The sequence below is a fragment of the Salvelinus alpinus genome, chromosome 26 (genome assembly GCF_045679555.1).
Source record: "Salvelinus alpinus chromosome 26, SLU_Salpinus.1, whole genome shotgun sequence".
In the NCBI taxonomy this organism is placed as follows: Eukaryota; Metazoa; Chordata; class Actinopteri; order Salmoniformes; family Salmonidae; genus Salvelinus; species Salvelinus alpinus.
The window spans coordinates 18,923,767-18,946,091 of NC_092111.1; the positions used below are offsets into that span (position 1 = coordinate 18,923,767).

At 42.9% G+C, this 22,325-nt stretch overlaps 1 protein-coding gene across 2 annotated transcripts in view; it reads right to left on the reverse strand.

Annotated features, from left to right (window-relative positions):
• LOC139554868 (trafficking protein particle complex subunit 9-like) overlaps positions 1 to 22,325 on the reverse strand; it is a 279,884-nt gene that overhangs the window by 62,031 nt on the left and 195,528 nt on the right. For both annotated transcript variants that reach the window (XM_071368091.1, XM_071368089.1), the window contains 2 exons: positions 18,596 to 18,749; positions 11,422 to 11,512 (listed from right to left, as the gene is read on the reverse strand). In XM_071368091.1, the coding sequence (XP_071224192.1) occupies positions 11,422 to 11,512; positions 18,596 to 18,749 (245 nt within the window). The remainder of the gene's footprint in view (positions 1 to 11,421; positions 11,513 to 18,595; positions 18,750 to 22,325) is intronic.

Here is a 22,325-nt window from a genome sequence, read left to right on the forward strand (position 1 = left end):
CACCAACAGCAGTATAGCTAGCTGACAATATGTTTCACCACCAGAAGGCTAGTTTAGCTAGCTGACAATATGTTTCACCACCAGAAGGCTAGTTTAGCTAGCTGACAGTACGTTTCACCAACAGTAGGCTAGTTTAGCTAGCTGACAATACGTTTCACCACCAGTGAGCTAATTTAGCTAGCTGACAGTACGTTTCACCAACAGTAGCATAGCTAGCTGACAGTTTGTTTCACTAACAGTAGTATAGCTAGCTGATAGTACGTTTCACCAACAGTAGCTAGCTGACTACATTTCATGGTCTCTGGTTCAAATGATAACAGCTTGTCTATAGTATGAGCCTTCAACAGTTCTTAAGACAGCGATGTATTTGTGTTTCACCCTATTTTCCTATATTAGCGCGTGATTGATAGCCTGGTTAAACCAGACTGAATGCTGCACTAAGTGCAAGGTTCAGTCTGGTTTAACCAGGCTATGTGATGGATGGTGCAGGCTGGAGGAGAGGAGTATAAACAAAGCAGAAATCATCTGTGAAGTCTGTGGCAGTGAAACACACACAATCTGGCTCAGTGAAACGGCTTTGACACATTATAGCAACACACACACACACACACACACACACACACACACACACACACACACACACACACACACACACACACACACACACACACACACACACACACACACACACACACACACACACACACACACACACACACACACACACACACGGCTGTGTTTCGTTTAGAAATGTCAGGTAATTTGTCTTTCAGGGATGTAAAGGTTGCCTCTGGGGAAACTCTTATTTCCGTTACAGAAATCAATGAAAGGAGGGGTTTTATTTGATGGAAAGCGGAGAAACGGGGAAACAGGGCTGGGAAATGGCTTAACAGTAAAGTAAGTAAAAAAATCCTCTGTGGCTAAGCTGGAGAACATAGAAAATAAATAGATGTTCAGGTCATGAAAATATTTTAGCTGTTTCAAAACACCATAACACTAGACGAAATCAAACGAAACGGGATTGAAACTATATACTACTAGACAAATACTGTGTGGTAGATATTCTACATGCATCTGCAGAGCGATAGGATCACATTCGTATCCTCTTCAGCCCAAAGCCAAACAAATCATCCTCTCCATGTTTGTGTTGTTCCCCTAATGCTGACGTTCAAACAGAAGCCAGATTCAGAAGGACAAAGCTCTGATAAATAGTAAATAGCTGTGCTATTTATTTATATGCTGGGATACTCATAATAAGCACATGTTGTGGATGAGGAGGATTGTTCACATGAACAACAGTGGAGTGACTAAGCTACTGTTACAATGGGGCAGTTGGCAAGTTGATATAGACTGTCCAAACAGAAGGGAAGTATTAGGAGGATGGTGTAACCTTGCTACTATGTAACTACTGTGGCATAGATATACCTGTGGAACGTGATGGACATGGAATCTCTGGTTGATCGTAAGGAGGGTTGATGGACTGGGTGACAGGGTTGAAAAACAGGCAGATAAATGGGGCAGCTCCTGACACTGCACAGCTTCGCCCCTGATTTACACCACCTCATTGGCCGCTTGCCAAGGGGGTGTTGGCCTCCACCCTCCACACAACTATTTAGGCCGTGTTTAGTATGGGGGGACCTGTTCTTCACAGCAGCCCCCTTACTTCTCCTCAGCCCCTTCAATCAACCCCTTACTGTCAGGGCTAGACTGCTGAGAACCATGAGACCAACAGTATTTAAGTAAGTCCCTCTCTCCTGTGTTGTCATCAGGAGAGTGATAGGGCCAATGGGAGCTTATGTAGAGGGGACTAAAAACCCTGTGAAAAGCCTGGATCAGGATGACATCAGGCCACACAGCTACCCTGATCCTCCCAGGGAAGCCATCTTCTTCCTCCCTGAATACACGACCTCCATCCCAGCCTTACCTCTACTGCTGCATCCCTGAATACACTACCTCCATCCCAGCCTTACCTCTACTGCTGCATCCCTGAATACACTACCTCCATCCCAGCCTTACCTCTACTGCTGCATCCCTGAATACACTACCTCCATCCCAGCCTTACCTCTACTGCTGCATCCCTAAATACACTACCTCCATCCCAGCCTTACCTCAACTGCTGCATCCCTGAATACACTACCTCCATCCCAGCCTTACCTCTACTGCTGCATCCCTGAATACACTACCTCCATCCCAGCCTTACCTCTACTGCTGCATCCCTAAATACACTACCTCCATCCCAGCCTTACCTCAACTGCTGCATCCCTGAATACACTACCTCCATCCCAGCCTTACCTCAACTGCTGCATCCCTGAATACACTACCTCCATCCCAGCCTTACCTCTACTGCTGCATCCCTGAATACACTACCTCCATCCCAGCCTTACCTCTACTGCTGACTCAGGAACACAAGACTGTCTTGATTGTGTGTGTGTGTCTGTGTCTCCACCAATCTACCTAGCCATCCCCAGCAGAGGAAAAGACAGTCCAATCTCATGGTCAGGAAGGGTGTACTGTGCATAAGTCCCATCCAACACCACGGTGCTCTTCCTCCTGGCGTGTGGACTCCTGACCAGATCCTTAAAGGTACATTACCCCCCTAAGAAGTCCCAGGTGTGTACTGAGCACCCAGCCGCCTGTAACCACTCCAAATGGCCATCTGTCTGAGCAGACATACAAGCACGCACATACGCACACACGTAGAGCCAGCACAAAAAGAGACGTCTTATTCAATTATCTTCTGCCTTTTACAGCTGCCCCACCTCCCTCCCTCTCTCTCCTTTAATCTGTCCCTCCCAACCCAAACATTTGTCTTTCCATTCAGGGATGAATTATCATTCCGTTAGGACGGGTTCCCGGTGGCAGCCTGTTGTTGAGCGGGGGAAGGAAGGCCAAAGTCCTCTCTCTCTCTCTCTCTCTGTGTTTCTGTCATTCTCTGTACACCTCTCTGTCTTCTCCTCTCTCTCACTGCTTAGCTACTGCCAGGTCTCAATACATAGGAGCTATATAGGGACCTGGTCAAAGTGGTGCAGTAAATATGGAATAGAGAGCCATGTGGGACACATAGCTCTCAAAGCCCCTGAGAGCCAGAGTTGCCTGTGCAGGGTAACTTGGCATGCAGATATCTGTTTATTTAACTCCAGTCTATTAAGCTGACGTGGAGATTCCCAACACAAGGTGTGCAACTTTGGCTTTAATTCAATTGTCAGTAGAGGAACAGTAATCAATGAGGCTCATTCCATAACGCTACGCCAGGCCGGCTGCAGAACACATAAACCCTGCCACCCTCTGGTTTCCTGGGACCTGTTCAAAAAGATTGAAATGTTATGAACATAGGACTATAACAGGCTGGAGAACACAAACCCTGCTACTGCTGCAACTACTGCCACCTGCCCTGGCTGGGCCCGGTTCAATAGAAAGGAAATGGAATGGGTTTCCATGGCCAAGCAGACGCACACAAGCCTAAGATGACCATGCGCAATGCCAAGCGTCGGCTGGAGTGGTGTAACGCTCACCGCCATCGAACTCTGGAGAAGTGGAAACGTGTTCTCGGGAGTGATGAATCACGCTTCACCATCTGGCAGTCCGAAGGACGAATCTGGGTTTGGCGGATGCCAGGAGAATTTTACCTGCTCGAATGAATAGTGCCAACTATAAAGTTTGGTGGAGGAGGAATAATGGTCTGGGTCTGTATTTCATGGTTCAGGCCCCTTAGTTCCAGTGAAGGGAAATCTTAACACTACAGTATACAATGACATTCTAGATGATTCTGTGCTTCCAACTTTGTGGCCACAGTTTGGGGAAGGCACTTTCCTGTTTCAGCATGACAATGCCCCCGTGCACAAAGCGAGGTCCATACAGAAATGGTTTGTCGAGATTGGTGTGGAAGAACTTGACTGGCCTGCACGGAGCCCTACCCTCAACCCCATCGAACACCTTTGGTATGAACTGGAATGCCGACTGCGAGCCAGGCCTAATCGCACAACATCAGTGCCCGACCTCACCAATGCTCTTGTGGCTGAACGGAAGCAAGTTCCTGCAGCAATGTTTTAACATCTAGTGGAAAGCCTTTCCAGAAGAGTGGAGGCTGTTATAGCAGCAAAAGGGGGACCAACTCCATATTAATGCCGATGATTTTGGAATGAGATGTTTGACCAGCAGGTGTCCATATACCTTTGGTCATGTAGTGTATTTGGAGATGGCCATGTGGCAGATTTAAACAATCGTTTATGGTTAAATCCAGTTAATATGGCTCTATTCCTTCTCACTCGTTCAATTCCCCAGGATATTCTATTGCTCTCATGTAATGATATCTATCCATCTCTTTCTATCCCTTCATCTCTATCCCTCCATCTGTGACTCGTGTTTTGGAGAAGAAGACCCCTCCAGGTTTTTTGGAGCGTCAGTATCGTTTGTCACAGATAATCAGGACGACCAGCCAGTAACCTTCTGAAAAACAATAGGGGAATAAACACCAAGCACACCAAGGTGCCTCGGATGACATTTACGCAGGGAGGTGTGTGTGGAACATCTGATAAAGTACCTAGCTTTTCTGCTGCTGCAGGCAGGTATGTGTCCAAAGTTGACATCATTGCTGAAGTTGTATGCATATTTCTTACCCAGAGCAGCTTCCAAACAGACAGCAATCGATTCAGACACGCGTCCACGCGATTCTTGTTGAAAAATGGGCTCGAACGAACAAATCACTGTGAGATGAGTCTGCCATTAAACCTGCTAAGTCAGCCAATAGTATTGATGTTGCTTTCTGCCCATGGAGAGATCCAATAGCAGGCTGTGTAGAGAGCAGGGCGGGGGTGGCCCGTGTGACTTCGTCTTTACATTTTTTTATACAATATATTTATTGGCATTTCTTTTTTTACAATTTAACAATCAGCAAAATATGACACAGATAATACCCCATTATTCCTTCCACCTACACAAAACAGTATGCTACATGCTACATGGGGGCACATCGTGCAAAACCCTTCCCTCCCCAACACAGGAACACCCCCCTCCCTCCCCTCCACCGGTATTAGCTTCACTGATAAACAACAAAAAAGAAACAGAATGACCTTCACATTCCCTGCTAGAAAATAAATTATTCAACACATAAACAAATAATAATAATACATTAATGATGAAATTAGTAATGAGGCAGCTAAGGTGACATCTCTAGAAACTGCTGAAAGTCCCCCCAGACATCAGTAAATTCAAAGGGTTTATTACGTAAATTGTATGTTATTTTATCAGATGGAATATAGGAAGATAGTTATTTTAGCCACATCTGCTTGCTTGGCGGAATGTCACTCTTCCATTAGCAATAGCTGTGCATTTATTGGCTGCAATGACTGACAATTTAATGAATCTGGTTTTGCTACAAATATTAACTAGTAGAACAGAATCATCTCCAAGAAGAATAAGGGAAGGATCTAGTGGTACCGTCATATTAGTGACCTGTGATAAGATCTGAATAATGTCTTTCCAATAATTGCTTAGTTCAGGGCAGGACAAGAACATATGCTTAAGTGTGCCCTCTCCCATTTTACACCTTGAGCAAAATGTTGCATATTTAGAATTGATCTTATACAGTCTCTCTGGTGTAAAGTAGACCCTATGTAAAATATTGAATTGCATCAACTTGTGCCTTGTGTTAAATGAAAGACGATGAGCATCTAAAAAGTGCTCTCATCCTCAAAAATGAGACCAAGGTCATCATGCCACTTCATGCACGCTTTCAGAGGTTCATCGTTCCCCCAACAGAGCTTGAAGACCAGAGTACATGTAACAAATTAAACCTTTTACCCCTTTCCTCTCCAGCCACAGTTGATCAGTTATAGGTTTACTCATGGGCTGAATCCTACCTCCCTGCTGAGTGGCAATGTAATGCCTAACCTGTAGGTACTTGAAGAAATGAGTTTGAGGTAACTGAAAATGAGATGCCAGTTGTTGAAAGGATAGTAGTTCACCTTCTCTATAGAGATTACCAAATGTTTTAATTCCTTTGTTGAACCAAGAAAATGTAACACCATCTCTCAGGGCTTTGGGTAAGATGGGGTTATTATAGAAAGGTGTTTGTTCATATATAGATTTAAGCCCTTCTGTTTGTTTACAGACTTCAATCCATATATTTAAAGTGTTTTTAATGAAAGGGTTGTTTATGAGACCTAGCAAAGCTTTAGGTGGGCTAATATAAGATATATATATACATACTGTGGGGACAGTAATTATTGTCACCCTTGATAATGATGAGCAAAAATGACTGTATAAAATAAATAATAAAAATACTGAGCTATATTGTATGCTCACAATTTATGGGAAATTATATTATTTTATACTAATACAATTGTTCAGAGAAAGAGATTTTGTTTAAAGTAGCAATCAGCAGTTGACACAATAACCAAATGTAGTCCCTGCCACTGTTTCGCTAAAAAGCTGAATGATGGATTATATTTTGGGTTCTGATGGGGTACGACAGTTGAACTACGCTCATGAGGCATTTATAAGTTATATTCTTCAAGAACCAATGGGTACATATCAATAATGTATAAGTCCAATAATGTATGAAGCAACTGCAGGTTGCACCTTTAGCAAGTAATAAAAACAAATGTAAAAAAGATGGGGTCAAAATGATTGGCACCCCTGTTTGTAATACTTCCGCACCCTCACCTTGAGAGGATAAGTACACTGAACCTTTATCTAAAGTGTTTTATGAGATTGGAGAACAGAAATGATTTTTGGCTAAAACAATCCGGAAAGATTCTGTATAGAGGAATGGTCTAAGATCCCTCCCAATGTGTTCTCCAATCTGATAAAACATTTTGGAAAAAGGCTTAGTGTTGTTATCCTGGCAAGGGTGGGGTGCTGGAGTATTGATAACAGTGTTGCCAATAACCATATCTGTTAAAAATAAATAGTGTTATTACTTGTTATTAAATAATATAATTTCCTTTTTTATCTCTCTACAATAGAGCTCAATATTTGTATTATTTATTTGACAGTCTTTTTTGCTGTCAATGTTAATCAAGGTTGTGTTAAACAATGTTAAACAATTATGCAACCCACTGTATATATACAGCGCATTCGCAAAGTATTCAGCCCCTTCCCTTTTACAACATTTTGTTAAGTTACATTCTTATTCAAAAATGTATTAAATTTGGTTTTTTTCCTTCATCATCCACACACACACAATACCCCATAATGACAAAGCGAAAACAGGCTTTTAGAAATGTTTGCTAATTTACAACAAAAAAAAACGAATTTACATAAGTATTCAGACCCTTTGGTATGATACTCAAAATTGAGCTCAGTTGCATCCTGTTTCCATTGATCATCCTTGAGATGTTTCTACAAGTTGATTGGAGTCCACCTGTGGTAAATTCAATTGATTGGACATGATTTGAAAAGGCACACACCTGTCTATATAAGGTCCCACAGTTGACAGTGCATGTCAGAACAAAAACCAAGCCATGAGGTCGAAGGAATTGTCCGCAGAGCTCCGAGACAGGATTATGTCGAGGCACAGATCTGTGCAAGGGTACCAAAACATTTCTGCAGCATTGAAGGTCCCCAAGAACACAGTGGCCTCCATCATTCTTAAATGGAAGAAGTTTGAAACCACCAAGACTCCTCCTAGAGCCGTCAAACTGAGCAATCGAGGAGAAGGGCCTTGGTCAGGGAGGTGACCAAGAACCCGATGGTCACTCTGACAGAGCTCTAGAGTTACTCTGTGGAGACTTCTAGAAGGACAACCATCTCTGCAGCACTCCACCAATCTGGCCTTTATGGTAGAGTGGCCAGACGGAAGTCACTCCTCAGTAAAAGGCACATGACAGACCGCTTGGAGCCAAAAGTCCACTAAAGACTCTCAGACCATGAAAAACAAGATTCTCCGGTCTGATGAAACCAAGATGGAACTCTTTGGCCTAAATGCCAAGAGTCACGTGTGGAGGAAACCTGGCACCATCCCTACGGTGAAGCATGGTGGTGGCAGCATCATGCTGTGGGGATGTTTTTCAGCCACATGGACTGGGAGACAAGTCAGGATCGAGGCAAAGATGAATGGAGTAAAGTAGAGAGATCCTTGATGAAAACCTGCTCCAGAGCGCTCATGACCTCAGACTGGGATGAAGGTTCACCTTCCAACAGGAGAAAGACCCTAAGCACACAGCCAAGACACCTCAGGAGTGGCTTCGGAACAAGTCTCTGAATGTCCTTGAGTGGCCCAACCAGAGCCCAGACTTGAACCCAATCGAACATGTCTGGAGAGACATGAAAAATAGCTGTGCAGCGACGCTCCCCATCCGACATGACAGAGCTTGAGGATCTGCAGAGAAGAATGGGAGAAACTCTCCAAATACAAGTGTGCCAAGCTTGTAGCGTCATACCCAAGATGACTCAAGGCTGTAATCGCTGCCAAAGGTGCTTCACCAAAGTACTGAGTAAAGGGTCTGAATACTTATGTAAATGTGATTTCAGTTTTACATATTTTATACATTTGCAAACATTTCAAAAAAACTGTTTTACTTTGTCATTATGGGGTATTGTGTGTAGATTGATGAGGGGAAAAAACAATTTCATCCATTTTAGAACAAGGCTGTAACGTAACATGTGGAAAAGGTCAAGGGGTCTGAATACTTTCAGAATGCACTGTATATAAAGAACTACATGGCACACAAACTAAACTAGTAATTGATTGTAGAGAAACTGTTGAAGAAGCGATGATGATAAACAGTGGAAAAAAATAGGTTAATGCTTACAAAATAAAGAGAAATACTACTGAAAATGAAAAAGGGTAACTAATGGAATTTACCAAATGATTGTTTGTTGAGGCTCGGTAGAGCGGAAAGAATCAAGATGAAAATGCTAACGTAGAAGTAATGCAGTGCAGCCTGTTTACCTGGCTACTTCATCCCCCTCCACACCGCACACTGAAACAGTACTAATAAAGGGAGGTAACAGACATTTAAATACACCTTACATTGCTACTCTGTAAAATATCCTCTTCCCCGCCAAGGCATTAGAGAAAGTGATTTAAACACTAATTTAGATGATCATATCAGTGTGGGTGTGTGTGTGTACTCTGCTCTGTAGTAGCGAGGGTGTTGCTGCTCTGCCTCTGCCTAAAGGGGGTAATCACTTCCTAATGGTCCCTAGATCTATAGGACGGACTCCCCATTCAATAAGGCCCTGAGCAAACAGGAGGCATAAAGACCCTTTCTGTTCATGCCACTTTCCCCGTTTCTCCTTTATTGGAAATGTCCACAATTAAATATTCATGGGATGCTATGGTAGTGTGAAGAAGTTCCATGTTGCTGGAGCTTTGAGGGGAGAGACAACAACAACAGCGCTCATGATGAAATCAGAAGCCCCCTTTCCATTACCCATCAACCTTTACATAACCATAAGCTCTTTGTAACTTAGACAACACAGTAACAAAACAAAAAAAGAAGAAGACCTCTGAGGAAACGAGTATCAGCCTCATCTTGTAAACTGAGGAAGGTTTTCTGTGGAGGGAAATACTGTGCAAGTTACTGTGTCCTGGTGGGGCCCTGATACCCTCCATTAGAAAACCAGTCTGCTTTACCTGGCTCTGTAATGTCAATATGATTTGTTTACAAACAGAAGATTGACTACACAATTATTCCTCTCATGTGTCTGTGCGGCTGGTTTGTCGAGAGAAATAATGTGCCACGTTAGCTCCAAAGCTTTAGGGAAACTGGCCCAGACTGGTTTATTGGGCTGTGTGAGCTAAGGAGAAGCAGGGGAGCACAGGGGCAGAGGAGCGAGACAAAGTCAGTGTAGGATCATCTGTGTATTCAGCTCAAAATTAGGGGAGGAAGTAGCCAACCAGCCCAGGGACTACACTAACTACCAGGATGATTTAGCTCCTACAGCTCTGTTCACGTTCAGCGCCTTCACCCATACAGCAGCTAGCTACAGCCTGTAAGCTATTGGAAGTCTGACTCCCTGGCAAGGCCTTAGACAGTGGATAGAAAGGGCTTCACTCTCATCCCAGTTCAGAGGCATGACAGTGGAAGTCAGTTAGAAATGATACTGTCATCTTGTTTTGTAATGGTACAAAATCATTGTAATTTACGAATGAATAAATGATGCGTATGAGTTAATGATTCTGTTGACGCATACAGTAGCTGATCATCAATGATATCTCGGAGCAAAGTGACTTCTGTCATTATCTATCATTAGGGACACAGTCAAGACATCAGGACAAATAGACTCTCATTAACCCAATGACACCCTCACATAAACTAGGCCACAGTGGAAAGCAAAGGAAAAGAAGACACAGTATATGTGATTCAATGGAACTAGAGTAAAGAACAGTATCTTCATGATCTCTTCCAACATGGCCACAACCTAGAAAGACAATGCTATACCGCACACTCAAAACACATAGGAGAAACCATGTTGTACCACATGATTCACAGCTGAACACATCGCAGTAGGAAAATACAGTATACTTAACACGAGGCTAACAGCCAATCACGTGTCTACTGTAACAGTCGAACTTGACTGCAGCCTGTAGCCGTATGGTATTAAACGCGCCAGCCCACTCTGTGTAGGGATTGCTTGATCCTCAGGAAGAATGCTATAGAGAAGGCCCGTAATTGAGACCCTGGGATGACGGGCTCTTCAAAATGACAGAATCAACTTTCCTCAGAAAGTAATAGACTAGGAATTGCATGAATACAATGCCAGAAGATCTGGGTCCTTTGAACAATCAGACGGAAGCTAGATTGGAAAATTGGTCACGAGAACAGAAGAGAAGCGAATTTGTGCCGCCCTCATCTACCACGAGATATCTGTTGTGTCACCGTCGCAAACAGATGGCCCTCTTTCTGCCAAACCAGGAGACACTGAACTGACTAATGAACACACTCACTGACCTCCCCAAAAAAGCCACACTGTTCGTCTAAAATAAACACCCACACACACAAACACATACACCCACGCGCGCACACACAATAAATAAATCAAAGCTGATAATTTCGACGTCTGTTCACAGATGGCAAGGCCCAGAGAGGGAGGGAAGCACCTCCAAGTCTCTCCGTGGTGTCCCAGGGTGCTTCACACGTCCCCCAGCCTCTCCAGTCTGCCTCCTGGCAGCTCCCTAAAATAGCCTAATATACATGCAAATAGAAAACACGACTGGAGACCGAAGTGGTGGGATTGTGTGGGCTGCAGTGTTAATAGCCAGGTGCAGTGGTTTGGGTTCTTTGGGTTCGGTACCCCCATAGGAACGATGGTGATTGACTCTTTTGATCCTCATCGTGATCCATGATCATAATGTCCGTGGACTGATCGTTTGAATAGTGACAAAAACACACATACCTTTCAGTGGTATTTCTTCAAAGGTAACGCCAAGCATCTCATAGATGGCACTGTGTGTGTGTGTGCATGTGTACTCACCCCACTGTAGCGGTGCCAGCTGGAGGTGCTCGAGGACCAACTGGTTGAGGACTCCCTCCACACTGGCCTCTCCCTGGCGACGGACAGAGGGGTGGGCTAGGGTTAAGGACTAGACACCGGACTGGAGGGGGCTGGGGCCTCAATGTCTCTGACGACGTTTGTAATTAATAGAGAGAAAGGATTCACGGGTAACAATGTTCAAACTAAGGTACACAGTGCCGTGACATTTTCACTCCCTTCAACTGGATATGAGGAAAGGGCACAATTCTTTAGTGACAAAACTAGACTCCAGCCATCCAAGTCACAGACTGTTCTCTCTGCCCGCGCACGGCAAGCAGTACTGATGCACCAAGTCTGGAACCAACACGACCCTGGACAGCTTCTACAGTTGAAGTGGGAAGTTTACATACACCTTTACCAAATACATTTAAACTCAGTTTTTCACAATTACTGACATTTAATCCTAGCTAAAATTCCCTGTCTTAGGTCAGTTAGGATCACCACTTTATTTTAAGAATGTGAAATGTCAGAATAATAGTAGAGATAATTATTTATTTCAGCTTTCATTTCTTTCATCACATTCCCAGTGGGTCAGACGTTTACATACACTCAATTAGTATTTGGTAGAATTGCTTTTAAATTGTTTAACTTGGATCAAACCTTTTGGGTAGCCTTCCACAAGCTTCCCACAATAAGTTGGGTGAATGTTGGCCCATTCCTCCTGATAGAGCTGGTGTAACTGAGTCAGGTTTGTAGGCCTCCTTGCTCGCACACACTTTTTCAGATCTGCCCACAAATTTTCTACAGGATTGAGGTCAGAGCTTTGTGATGGCCACTCCAACAGCTTGCCTTTGTTGTCCTTAAGCCATTTTGCCACAACTTTGGAAGTATGCTTGGTGTCATTGTACATTTGAAAGACCCATTTGCGACCAACCTTTATCTTCCTGACTGATGTCTTGAGATGTTGCTTCAATATATCCACATGATTTTCTGCCTCATGATGCCATCTATATTGTGACGTGCACCAGTCCCTCCTGCATCAAAGCACCCCCACAACTTGATGCTGCCACCCCCGTGCTTCACGGTTGGGATGGTGTTCTTCGGCTGGCAAGCATCCCCCTTTTTCCTCCAAACATAACGATGGTCATTATGGCCAAACAGTTCTATTTTTGTTTCATCAGACTAGAGGATATTTCTCAAAAAAGGACGATCTTTGTCCCCATGTGCAGTTGCAAACCGTAGTCTGGCTATTTTATAGAGGTTTTGGAGCAGTGGCTTTTTCGTTGCTGAGCGGACTTTCAGCTTATGTCGATATAGGACTTGTTTTACTGTGGATATACAGTGGGGAGAACAAGTATTTGATACACTGCCGATTTTGCAGGTTTTCCTACTTACAAAGCATGTAGAGGTCTGTAATTTTTATCATAGGTACACTTCAACTGTGAAAATCCAGAAAATCCAGAAAATCACATTGTATGATTTTTAAGTAATTAATTTGCATTTTATTGCAAGACATAAGTATTTGATCACAGTAAGAATTCCGGCTCTCACAGACCTGCTAGTTTTTCTTTAAGAAGCCCTCCTGTTCTCCACTCATTACCTGTATTAACTGCACCTGTTTGAACTCGTTACCTGTATAAAAGACACCTGTCCACACACTCTATCAAACAGACTCCAACCTCTCCACAATGGCCAAGACCAGAGAGCTGTGTAAGGACATCAGGGATAAAATTGTAGACCTGCACAAGGCTGGGATGGGCTACAGGACAATAGGCAAGCAGCTTGGTGAGAAGGCAACAACTGTTGGCGCAATTATTCGAAAATGGAAGAAGTTCAAGATGACGGTCAATCACCCTCGGTCTGGGGCTCCATGCAAGATCTCACCTCGTGGGGCATCAATGATCATGAGGAAGGTGAGGGATCAGCCCAGAACTACACGGCAGGACCTGGTCAATGACCTGAAGAGAGCTGGGACCACAGTCTCAAAGAAAACCATTAGTAACACACTACGCCGTCATGGATTAAAATCCTGCAGCGCATGCAAGGTCCCCCTACTCAAGCCAGCGCATATCCAGGCCCGTCTGAAGTTTGCCAATGACCATCTGGATGATCCAGAGGAGGAATGGGAGAAGGTCGTGTGGTCTGATGAGACAAAAATAGAGCTTTTTGGTCTAAACTCCACTCGCTGTGTTTGGAGGAAGAAGAAGAAGGATGAGTACAACCCCAAGAACACCATCCCAACCGTGAAGCATGGAGGTGGAAACATCATTCTTTGGGGATGCTTTTCTGCAAAGGGGACAGGACGACTGCACCGTATTGAGGGGAGGATGGATGGGGCCATGTATCGCGAGATCTTGGCCAACAACCTCCTTCCCTCAGTAAGAGCATTGAAGATGGGTCGTGGATGGGTCTTCCAGCATGACAACGACCTGAAACACACAGCCAGGGCAACTAAGGAGTGGCTCCGTAAGAAGCATCTCAAGGTCCTGGAGTGGCCTAGCCAGTCTCCAGACCTGAACCCAATAGAAAATCTTTGGAGGGAGCTGAAGTCCGTATTGCCCAGCGACAGCCCCGAAACCTGAAGGATCTGGAGAAGGTCTGTATGGAGGAGTGGGCCAAAATCCCTGCTGCAGTGTGTGCAAACCTGGTCAAGAACTACAGGAAACGTATGATCTCTGTAATTGCAAACAAAGGTTTCTGTACCAAATATTAAGTTCTGCTTTTCTGATGTATCAAATACTTATGTCATGCAATAAAATGCAAATGAATTACTTAAAAATAATACAATGTGATTTTCTGAATTTTTGTTTTAGATTCCGTCTCTCACAGTTGAAGTGTACCTATGATAAAAATTACAGACCTCTACATGCTTTGTAAGTAGGAAAACCTGCAAAATCGGCAGTGTATCAAATACTTGTTCTCCTCACTGTAGATACTTTTGTACCCGTTTCCTTCAGCATCTTCACAAGGCTCTTTGATGTTGTTCTGGGATTGATTTGTACTTTTCGCACCAAAGTCCATTAATCTCTAGGAGACAGAACACGTCTCCTTCCTGAGCGGTATGACAGCTGCGTGGTCCCATGGTGTTTATACTTGCGTACTATTGTTTGTACAGATGAACGTGGTACCTTCAGGCGTTTTGAAACTGCTCCCAAGGATGATCTAGACTTGTGAATGTCTACAACTGTTTTTCTGAGGTCTTGACTGATTTCTTTTGATTTTCCCATGATGTCAAGCAAAGAGACACTAAGTTTGAAGGTAGGCCTTGAAATACATCCACAGGTACACCTCCAATTGACTCAAATTATGTCAATTAGCCTATCAGAAGCTTCTAAAGCCATGACATAATTTTCTGGAATTTTCTAAGCTGTTTAAAGGCACAGTCAACTTAGTGTATGTAAACTTCTGACCCACTCGAATTGTGATACAGTGAATTATAAGTGAAATAATCTGTCTGTAAACAATTGTTGGAAAAATGACTGGTGTCATGCACAAAGTCGATGTCCTAACCGACTTGCCAAAACTATAGCTTGTTACCAAGCAATTTGTGGAGTGGTTTAAAAACGAGTTTTAATGACTCCAACCTAAGTGTATGTAAACTTCCGACTTCAACTGTACCTCCAAACAATCAGACTGCTAAATAGTTAGTTAAATAGTTAATAACCAATAGCTACCCAGACTATCTGCATTGACCCTTTTTGCACTAATCTCTTTTGACTCATCACATACGCTGCTGTTTCTGTTTATCTATCCTGTTGCCTAGTCACATTCTCCCTACCTATATGTACAAATCTACCTCAATTACCTCATACCCCAGCACATCGACTCGGTACTGGTACGAAGCATGTGACAAACAAAATCTGATTTGAAAACAAACTAACAAAGTGGCAAAGATACACCTGACAAATATACGAGAGATGGAGAGAGAGATGGAGAGAGAGAGATGGAGAGATAGAGAGAGAGAGAGGGAGAGAGAGATGGAGAGAGAGAAAAGGACATATGAAGTATGACTCTCCAGTGTAGCTGTAAATTGGCTGCAGCCCAGTGGTTGATAGATAAGCCTGTGGCTCCCTGGTTGCCTAGTGACTCTGTTAGGAGAGTTGAGGGCTCGAGGGGGACATACTCATGGTTGGCTGCTGGCTGGCTGGCTGGCTGGCTGGCCATTACTATACTGTGCATGTAAAGTACATGTTCTGTTCTATATGTGGAATAGAAAGTCTCTCTGCAAACTGCTCGAGGCTTGGTGTCAGACGCAGTGCCAGACCAGGCTACATACAGTAGAAACACATGAACTGCTACCATGACAGTCTTTAGATGAACAGTCACTTAGACTGGCTTTTCCGAATGTTACGTTTAAGAAATATAATATCCAATTACAAATCCAATTCCGGGAAATGCAATGAGAACCCTGAAAAGTAAAACTTCCTTAACAACCCAAAGAGTAATAAAGATATATCTCCTCAACCATAAGTGGAGGGAATTATGGTAATAACCATCCTCTTTGTGTAATAAGTCTCATAATAAGCACTGGGAGTAACTAACAACCTCTCACCACAACTCAGAGAGAAAACTCATTATGTATAAAGCCTACAGAGCAGTCCTCTCATCAGCCAAGTTGTTTTTCAAAACCGCCCACACGTCCATGTCTTCTAGCCTAGCATGGTTTCTGGGAGCAAAACTGCAACACTGCAAGTCAACCTGTGACTCCAATCCGATTGGTTGGCTAAGAACCCACATTTAGCTCTGCCTGTCGAGTCCTTCTGTTCCTTAACACTCAGTAACACTAACTTATCAGAGGAGATTGAGAGAACAAAAGAGTACATTAAGGTTGTAACCGTTGAATCTTTGCTTGGTGACATCTTAAGGCTGTCTGTTGTAGCGCTAACTAGGGAGCTGATGCTGCTAACGCAGAAAACTCAGACAAAGAGAGCTGTCATGAAGACAATAGGTTGATAATATGTTATGATAAAGACAACCTGGTCCTCTGGTCCACCACACAGCTGACAACTTGAATAATAACTGGAATAATACTGTGCTACACCACACAGCGTTAAAATGACTGAACAGACAAAGTAACACCACAGGTAGAATGACTGGAACAGCAAAGTAACACCACAGTTAGAATGACTGGAACAGACAAAGTAACACCACAGTTAGAATGACTGGAACATACAAAGTAACACCACAGTTAGAATGACTGGATTAGACAAAGTAACACCACAGTTAGAATGACTGGAACATACAAAGTAACACCACAGTTTGAATGACTGGAACAGACAAAGTAACACCACAGTTTGAATGACTGGAACATACAAAGTAACACCACAGTTAGAATGACTGGAACAGACTAAGTAACATCACAGTTAGAATGACTAAAACAGACAAAGTAACACCACAGTTAGAATGACTAGAACAGACAAAGTAACACCACAGAATGACTGGAACAGAAAGTAACACCACAGTTAGAATGACTGGAACAGACAAAGTAACACCACAGTTAGAATGACTGGAACAGATAAAGTAACACCACAGTTAGGATGACTAGAACAGACAAAGTAACACCACAGTTAGAATGACTGGAACAGACAAAGTAACACCACAGTTAGAATGACTGGAACAGATAAAGTAACACCACAGTTAGGATGACTAGAACAGACAAAGTAACACCACAGTTAGAATACAAAGTAACACCACAGTTAGAATGACTAGAACAGACAAAGTAACACCACAGTTAGAAAGACTGGAACATACAAAGTAACACCACAGTTAGAATGACTAGAACAGACAAAGTAACACCACAGTTAGAATACAAAGTAACACCACAGTTAGAATACAAAGTAACACCATAGTTAGAATGACTAGAACAGACAAAGTAACACCACAGTTAGAATGACTGGAACAGAAACTCCCTAGCATGGCAGAATTAGAATATGGAGTGAGGAGAGATGATGTGTAGCTGCCTGTCCCACAGGCTCCTACAGGGCATGGTGCTGAAAGCTGCAGATGTGGCACACAGACACTGTGACATTGAACTAGGCTGGAGGAAACTACAACTCTGTTCTGACATCCATCCATCCACCCAACTGTCTCCAGGCCTGGCGTCACCGTGACGTGCCTGTGTCCTTGCCGTGTGTACGAGTACAGAGACGGGGGCTGGGGACAGGAATGGTTGGGTCGTGAATGGGAGATATTCTATTAAGGCCAAGTTGCATGGTCTGGAAAGCAGCGAGTTAAGGTGTTTCTGAACACCTCCTAAATCAGAACTAGGATATAAACAATGCATGTTATTATGAATAAATGCCAAGCCAAGGGTGGGCCAGATAATATTATGTGATTGCAACCCTTCTGGTCACAGTCTTAGTTTTCTATACCTATAAACTCATTTCTTTCTGCAAAAGTTTATCCAACATAATTTCAGAAAACCAAAAAATGATTAAGTCCGTTGAACAAGTGCTTGGTTGGAGATGGTGTCCTGTCTTTTTGTGAGGAGGAAGCCTACGGTTTGAACTGCACAGTAAATAGACCTGCATTATCCTGTCCGGGAGAAGGTTTTAATATCCCTCCTAATATGATGGACCAGCCTCAATAACAATCACACAACCCAGTTCAGAGCGGAGCTGATTTCTGTCATGAACAGCTCTCTGACCTACCCTCTGAGAAACAACGACATTAGCTAGTAACATCAAATACTGCCATCCCTCCTGTCCGCGCACACACATGCACTCTGCTGCCAAACTGCTCGCAGATCAAACAAATGCATACAATCACAGGAGTGTTTATGCATTACTAAAATGGAATATACAGTATGAAGGCAAGTTCAACAGCACAAGGACTCCGATGAATTATTAATTGTACATTTCCTCCCTGTAACAACTTGACAGGCCATTCTAAACAACACTGAGTCTGTGTATTGGTAACAGCCCCCTCATTACCTAAGAGGTTCTGATGGAGCGCCCTGCCTGCATATTGACTAGGGATGTGTCTCAAATCGCACCTTATTCCCTATATAGTGCACTACCTTTTCTTCAGGGCCCAGGGCTGCACGCATTTTGCCATACGTTTTTCCATCTGTCAGTGCAGTAGAACGGGCACACACCCTAGCCAGGGGACCTCCAGATGTAGCATTCAGATGCCTTCTAATAGGGTTCTGTATACATCCAACAACAAAGGATATTATGTTCCAGGTGATGCCCAGGGTGCTGTTGATCATAGAGGCCTGGGCGTGAAGCCTCTCCTCCTCCAGCAGTTTGGGGTTGGTGTAGCGCACGGCCTCCTGGTCTGGCTGGGGCAAAGTGTCAAAGTCAAACTTATCCACCTGGATCGCCATCCTAGAGGGAAGGGAGAGAGGAGAGGAGAGAAAAGGTTAGACACACAGGAGACAGAGACTTGAGTATTACTGAGCCATCCTACAGGGGCAGAGGAGGAGAGAGCAAAGGTTGGACATTCAGGAGACAGACCCCCAACGGCACTGCCCGCTCAGAGAAAAAGCAGTAGCACTTGATTCAACAACGTCATAAGTACTACTAAAGTGTTTTTGTTTGCAAATAACTGGTCTCACTTCTCACTTTGTGCTATAAAGTATTTCAGCAGGCAGTCACACACTATCAAGAAGAATAGTAACGTCTAAACTTTAACCTCTCTGGGATATGCGGGGCGGTAGCGTCCCACCTCGCCAACAGCCAGTGAAATTGCAGGGCGCCAAATTCAAAACAACAGAAATCCCAAAATTAAAATTCCTCAAACATACAAGTATTTTACACAATTTTAAAGATACACTTGTTGTAAATCCAGCCACAGTGTCCGATTTCAAAAAGGCTTTACGACGAAAGCACACCAAACGATTATGTTAGGTCAGCACCTAGTCACAGAAAAACACAGCCATTTTTCCAGCCAAAGAGAGGAGACACAAAAAGCAGAAATAGATCAAATTAATCACTAACCTTTGATGATCTTCATCAAATGACACTCATAGGACTTCATGTTATACAATACATGTACGTTTTGTTCGATAAAGTTCATATTTATATCCAAAAACCTCTGTTTACATTGGCGCGTTATGTTCAGTAGTTCCAAAACATCCGTTGATTTTGCAGAGAGCCACATCAATTTACAGAAATACTCATAATAAACATTGCTAAAAGATACAAGTGTCATGCATGGAATTTTAGATCCACTTCTCCTTAATGCAACCGCTCGGTCAGATTTCAAAAACACTTTACGGAAAAAGCACACCATGCAATAATATGAGTACGGCGCTCAGACACAAAAACAAGCCATACAGATACCCGCCATGTTGTGGAGTCAACAGAAGTCAGAAATAGCATTATAAATATTCACTTACCTTTGATGATCTTCATCAGAATGCACTCCCAGGAATCCCAGTTCCACAATAAATGTTTGTTTTGTTCAATAAAGTCCATAATTTATGTCCAAATACCTCCTTTTTGTTCGCGCGTTTAGTACACAAATCCAAACTCAGGAGGCGCGGGCAAGTCCAGGCGAAAGTTCAGACGAAAAGTCATATTACAGTTCGTAGAAACATGTCAAACGAAGTATAGAATCAATCTTTAGGATGTTTTTATCATAAATCTTCAATAATGTTTCAACCGGAGAATTCCTTTGTCTGTAGAAATGCAATGGAACGCAGCTAACTCTCACGGGAGCGCACGAGACTGAGCTCGTGGCACTCTGCCAGACCCCTGACTCAAACAGCACTCACCCCCCCCCCCCTTCACAGTAGAAGCACCAAACAAGGTTCTAAAGACTGTTGACATCTAGTGGAAGCCTTACGAAGTGCAATATGACCCCATAGACACTGTATATTCGATAGGCAATGACTTGAAAAACGACAAACCTCAGATTTCCCACTTCCTGGTTGGATTTTTTCTCAGGTTTTTGCCTGCCATATGAGTTCTGTTATACTCACATACATCATTCAACTTCAGTGTGTTTTCTATCCAAATCTACTAATTATATGCCTATTCTAGCTTTTAGCACTGAATAGCAGGCAGTTTACTCTGGGCACCTTTTTATCCAAGCAACTCAATACTGCCCCCCAGTCCCAAAGAAGTTGACCAGGACATATTCGTCAGATGATCAGATCAAATCATTTGATCAGGGAAGTTCCTTGTTTTTGGTTTGGGTTTACTGACATTTTAAAAGCAGAGATCAAAAGTAAACAGTCTCCCTCTGAAAACATGAACATGTTGAGATATAAAGAAAACACTTATCTCCCCCACTAGCTTTAAGCACCAGCTGTCAGAGCAGCTCACAGATTACTGCACCTGTACATAGCCCATCTATAATTTAGCCCAAACAACTACCTCTCCCCCTACTGTATTTATTTATTTTGCTCCTTTGCACCCCATTATTTCTATATTTACTTTGCACATTCTTCCACTGCAAATCTACCATTCCAGTGTTTTACTTGCTATATTGTATTTACTTCGCCACCATGGCCTTTTTTTTGCCTTTACCTCCCTTATCTCACCTCATTTGCTCACATTGTATATACTTATTTTTTTTTACTGTATTATTGACTGTATGTTTGTTTTACTCCATGTGTAACTCTGTGTTGTTGTATGTGTCGAACTGCTTTGCTTTATCTTGGCCAGGTCGCAGTTGTAAATGAGAACTTGTTCTCAACTTGCCTACCTGGTTAAAAAAAGGTGAAATAAAGAAAGAAACTAAACTTTTGGAGATACCTTGACAGTGGAGGAAGAAGGAAAGTGAAGGAAGCTTAGCCACAGGCAACATTATATTTCAGTTCACCATTCAAAATATAGCATTAAAACAAATCAAGATGGGTAAGTGTGTGGATCTATTAATTCAATTCCATATGAATATAAAGGTGATCAATGGGGAACAGACCACAGAAGAACTCAATGCAAACATACTGTATGGCTTTGACAAGACAGGCAGGTGTCAGTGGTGGTCAGTATGGAGTCTCCAGCCAGAGGCTTTGTAAAGACAGCACAGACATATATTGCAGATAGATTGTAGCTTCCATCAATGTAATTGTCTCCATCATTTCCAACCCCCCATATACATTTTTGGTAAATATCCAGTGCATTCGGAAAGAATTGAGACCCCTTGACTTTTTCCACATTTTGTTACGTTACAGCCTTAACTCTAAAATTGATTAAATCGTGTTTTTCCCTCATCATTATGCAAACAATACCCCATAATGACAAAGCAAAAACAGGTTTAGACATTTTTGCAAATGAATTAAAAATGATTGAAAAAAGGAAATATCACATTTACAGTTGAAGTCGGAAGTTTACATACACTTATGCTGGAGTCATAAGTTTTTCAACCACCACAAACTTCTTGATAACAAACTCTAGTTTTGGCAAGTCGGTTAGGACATCTACTTTGTGCACGACACAAGTCATTTTTCCAACAATTGTTTACAGACAGATTATTTCACTTATAATTCACTGTATCACAATTCCAGTGGGTCAGAAGTTTACATACACTAAGTTGACTGTGCCTTTAAACAGCTTGGAAAATTCCAGAAAATTATGTCATGGCTTTAGAAGCTTCTGATAGGCTAATTGACATAATTTGAGTCAATTGGAGGTGTACCTGTGTATCAAGGCCTACCTTCAAACTCAGTGCTTCTTTGCTTGACATCATGGGAAAATAAAAATAAACATTTGTAGACCTCCACAGGTCTGGTTCATCCTTGGGAGCAATTTCCAAACACCTGAAGGTACCACGTTCATCTGTACAAACAATAGTACGCAAGTATAAACACCAAGACGTAGCCGTCATACCGCTCAGGAAGGAGACGCGTTCTGTCTCTTAGAGATGAACGTACTATGGTGCAAAAAGTGCAAATCAATCCCAGAACAGCAGCAAAGGACCTGGTGAAGATGTTGGAGGAAACCGGTACAAAAGTA